This window comes from Apteryx rowi, unplaced genomic scaffold (assembly GCF_003343035.1).
Source record: "Apteryx rowi isolate R43461 unplaced genomic scaffold, aptRow1 scaffold_1857, whole genome shotgun sequence".
NCBI lineage: Eukaryota > Metazoa > Chordata > Aves > Apterygiformes > Apterygidae > Apteryx > Apteryx rowi.
The window spans coordinates 2,968-7,469 of record NW_020448149.1 but is presented as its reverse complement, the minus strand read 5'-3'; the positions used below and the strand labels follow the sequence as shown (position 1 = coordinate 7,469).

The following is a 4,502-nucleotide window of genomic DNA, read 5'->3' as shown; positions in this document are numbered from 1 at the left end:
CAAGCAGACACTGGCACATGCCTGGGACCACCTCTGTCTCTTCCAATGTCACCGGGTGTTTGTGTGTGAGGAAGTGACTCCCACCCTCCATCTCAGGTGATTACAGTGGGAGCTCAGAGAAAGAGCACCCATGAAGACATCTGTGTTGTGCACACTTCAGCTTGGGCAAGGGGAGTCCCACCTGCTGTGTGTTTGTGGAGTTCACAGGAGTTTGCTGAATCCCACTGCAGCCCAGGGCCTTCCAAATCAGAATGAGATGCCCACATTGACTCATCTGAATCAGCACCTGAACCAGGTGTCAATCAGCTCTCTTCTTGCCGCTTTCTACATGTCCTGCCAGGTTAAGAGATGGGAATCGGGGCTTCCTGAGTGGGACATTTCCACCTCTTGCAGATAACCATGCTCTGACGAAACAATCTGTAGTGCTGGAATGAGTCTTCCTGCTGTGCTTAGAGAGGGCCCATTGGTGATTATTTTAGTTTATTGGTGTGAACATTTCCCAGGAGGARGGAGCACAAGGGACAGAGAAATTCATGAGCTCAGCTGGGCCTCTGCTCCTGAGCAGGGCCAGGCTCCTGTGATGGAGGGAGCTCATGGCAAGTGGGCAGCACTGCCCAGAGACCACTGTGTGCAGGAGCAGCTCCCCTGCAAAGAGCAGCAGGGCTCCGGGCACTGCCTGCTGCTGCTGACATGAGATGAGAAAAGGCAGAGAGAAGTGCAAGGCAGTGTGGAGTGGGAGGCCAGAGGAGAGCTGCTTGTGGGAGAAATCTTCACAGCCCTTTGCACGGTAAGTCTCTGGCTGCAGGGCAATGCTACTGAGGTTCCTGGAGAGGTCTTGAAATCATTCCAGTCACATGATTAGATTTTTAAGGATGTCTCTCCCAGCTTCTCCTTTGCAGAGAAGGGGGATATGCTTCAGAGCAGGGATTCCCTGCTACACTGTCACAAGGACAGGGCGTGCAGCTCCATTCTGCCAGGGGTGGCTGCAGGGGTGTGAAGCCAGGGAGCACACCCAGGTCTGTGCAGGTCTGTGATTCAGAGCAGTGTCGCTGCACCCCAGGGTGCTGTGTGCCCGGGAGAGTGACTCTGCTGCCTGCGAGGGTCAGCCCTCAGCCTGCCCAGGGAGCTCCCCACAGCACTACAGGGAGAACCTCTAGGAGAGAGGAGAGACCCCCAGAAGGGCAGCTTCATTCTCCTCTTGAGAGGGTGCTGCGTGGGTCAGGGCTGCTCACAGCTCTAGCTCATGCGCAGGAGATGTCCAAGGGGTCTTTTCAAGAAGAGACCAAGAGAAGGGCTTCTTGAAAGGGAAGGAGCTTTCCTTCAGGTATCTGCACTTTCAGTTTCCTAATTGTGGCAGGGAGAATGAAGGAACAAGTTTTATGTTTTGTCAAGGAACTGGGACTCCTAAACCTTCACTCTCACAGATTAATAGGTCAGTGAGAAACCTCAGGAAGCTGCTTCATCCCCACCTTAGTCTACAGACAGCATCGACATCACCTTTGTGGCCTCATAGGAGTTTATGTGACCTGTTCCTTAGGATGTGCATGCACAGAGATTCCCCTAGAAAGTGCCCTGATCCAGGAGGTTTCTGTAGGGCAGAAGTGAGCACCCAGCGGGTGGGATGGTGTCTGTGAGCACTGACTGGGAGAAGATGTTGGGACAGAGAAAGAGCTGCCAGCAGGGACAGCTCCATGCAGCAGAGATGGGCAGGGAATGAGAGGGAACTGCAGGGCATGAGCCACCTCCCCTGCAGCCAGACCTGTGGCAGAGGAGAGGGGCATCTCTCCTGTTATGGGCCCATTTCATGCTGCCTGACAAAGGGGTTGAGAGCGACTGCACTGCGATGTCACCGTCTGAGGGGTGGCATGCCCAGCTGGGTAAGGGGAAGGCTTTCCAGAATGCCTCTCTCTCTCTCTCTCTCTCTCTCTCTCTCCTTGGTTCCCTTGGCAGAAAGATCATGGTGCTGCTCCTTGTTTCCCCTCCTGGCCATGCTGCTCTTGTTCTTGCTCTTGGGCTTTCTGGGGTTGGGTGTTTTCAGCTGCAGTTCAGACACTGATGCTGCACGTTGTGGAACAGAAGGGACTGCATGGGAATGAGGTTGCTACAGGCCCCTTCTAACCTATTGCACTCCAGGAAATGCAGTCTGTGGGGCTGGGAAATGAGCTGACTCTCCCTTAAGGCAAACCCATCTTCAGCCCAAAGAGTCCTTTGACTATTTTCCTAGTGTCCTGCCAGGCTGTGTGCTGCCCTCTAGAAAGGCACTGCTGTCTCATAGCACCTCTGTGATATCTGAGACCCCCAGGAGGAAGGTGCAGAGATGCTGAGAGTAAGGAGCTGGTGGTGGGAGGCTGTGTGTGGGCATCTGCAAAGAGCCCTGTGTGTCCTTGGCTAGAAGGGAAGTGTGGAGAGCTCCCTCAGGTGCCCGGAGAAAGGATGAGAAGTTTGGAGCTGTGCACTTTGAAACTGGACTCGTGTGCTCTCAGCAGGGGCTGGTTTCTCTCTAGGGCAACATATGAGTGTGATCAACCTCCAGGTCCAATAGTGGCAAGCACAAGGCAGCTGGGAATGAGACTAATACACAGACTAGCTGTCCTCACTCTGCAACAATGTACAGTGAATCCGTTTTTCTCAGGATTCAGTGGAAATGCCAAGGATTTCTACCTTTGAGGAACACTCCCCAGGGGTGACAAGACCATCTCAAAGAAAATAAAAAATCCCTGAAACTCTGTTCCTCAAACCTCATTCTTTAGAATTCAGAGTGAAGACACTGAAAAGCCCTTCTACACGATGAGTGGCTTTCACCTGACAGAATTTGTGAATGTCAGAGCTGGTCACCCCCTTTCCCCTGTTCCCACTGCTTGACAGCAGGACTGACTCCTGTGGAGCCCATGGGCAGAGGTCCCTGCTCCTCACAGCACACTCAGCCAGGGCAAAGCAGAGCTCAAGCACGGGAGCTGCACAAAGATACTCTCATTAAAGAGAGAGGCAATGTGGGGGCTTGTATGAGAACTGCAACATTYKGGGGTTTCTTTGCTTGAAAAGTCTCTGCTAACTTCTCAATTTCCTTTTTTCTTTGMRCAGTCCCCCATGCSCAGAGATAGCAAAATGTCCAACAGCAGCTCCCTCAAYGAGTTCCTCCTCCTGGCATTTGCAGACACRCGGGAGCTGCAGCTCTTGCACTTCTCACTCTTCCTGGGCATCTACCTGGCTGCCCTCCTGGGCAACGGCCTCATCATCACAGCCGTAGCCTGCGACCACCACCTCCACACCCCCATGTACTTCTTCCTCCTCAACCTCTCTGTTCTGGACCTTGGCACTGTCTCCACCACTGTCCCCAAATCCATGGCCAATTCCCTGTGGGACACCAGGGCCATTTCCTACTCAGGATGTGCTGCCCAGGTCTTTCTGGTTGCCCTCTTGTTAGGAGGAGAATATTGTCTTCTCACAGTCATGGCCTATGACCGCTACATTGCCATCTGCAGACCCCTGCACTATGGGACCCTCATGGGCAGCAGGGCTTGTGTCAAAATGGCAGCAGCTGTCTGGGCTAGTGGTTTTCTGTATTCTGTGCTTCACACTGCTAACACATTTTCCATACCACTCTGCCAAGGCAACACATTGGACCAATTCTTCTGTGAAGTCCCCCAGATCCTCAAGCTCTCCTGCTCAGACGCCTACCTCAGGGAAGTTAGACTTCTGGTGGTTAGTTGCTGTTTAGCTTTTGGGTGTTTCATTTTCATTGTGCTGTCCTACGTGCAGATCTTCACAGTTGTGCTGAGGATGCCCTCTGAGCAGGGACGACACAAAGCCTTTTCCACATGCCTCCCTCACCTGGCTGTGTTCTCTCTGTTTGTCAGCACTGATCTGTTTGCCTACCTGAAGCCCCCCTCACTCTCCTCCCCAGCTCTGGATCTGGTGGTGGCTGTTCTATATGCGGTGGTGCCTCCAACTCTGAACCCCCTCATCTACAGCATGAGGAACAAGGAGCTCAAAGATGCCCTGAGGAAAGTGATTTCATGGACAATTTTCAGCAGTGATAACATTGCCATTGCTCTCCACAAGTGACTCCCCCTGTGTCCCGTAACAGGATTGAGCTCTGTTTGTTCACTTTATTTTTATTATGACTATTATTACTGTTGTTATTATTTGTCACCATGTTGCTACAGAAATGCTTGGATTCATTCCACTTTCAGTGAGACTGCTCTGTCTCACCTGGTGCCCATATAAAATTTTGTGCAACACTGGGTCAGRGCTGACTCCMTCACAGTATCTCTGTAATAAAGTAGGTTCTACCCAGTGCAGTCCTTGAAGGATGTCTCTTCCTCCAAAGCTGCTSTCCCTYRYRCCCTGTCCCCAGCACRTTTCCTTCGGACAACCTYGCCCACCCTGCACGCTGGTCCTTACCCCAGAAGTCCCCCCCAGACAAGGCTTCATGCCCAGCTGGAGGACTGGAAGTCCAACTGTGAGCCCTGGGAGGACAAGCCCTCTGCTGGTCCTCTTCA

General features: G+C 52.6%; 1 protein-coding gene across 1 annotated transcript; it reads left to right on the top strand.

Moving 5' to 3' along the window:
• Positions 1–3,105: 3,105 nt before the first annotated feature.
• On the top strand, positions 3,106–4,065 carry LOC112964123 (olfactory receptor 14C36-like). The gene has a single exon (XM_026061799.1). The coding sequence runs from the start codon at positions 3,106–3,108 to the stop codon at positions 4,063–4,065; it is 960 nt and encodes a 319-aa protein (XP_025917584.1).
• Positions 4,066–4,502: the final 437 nt, after the last annotated feature.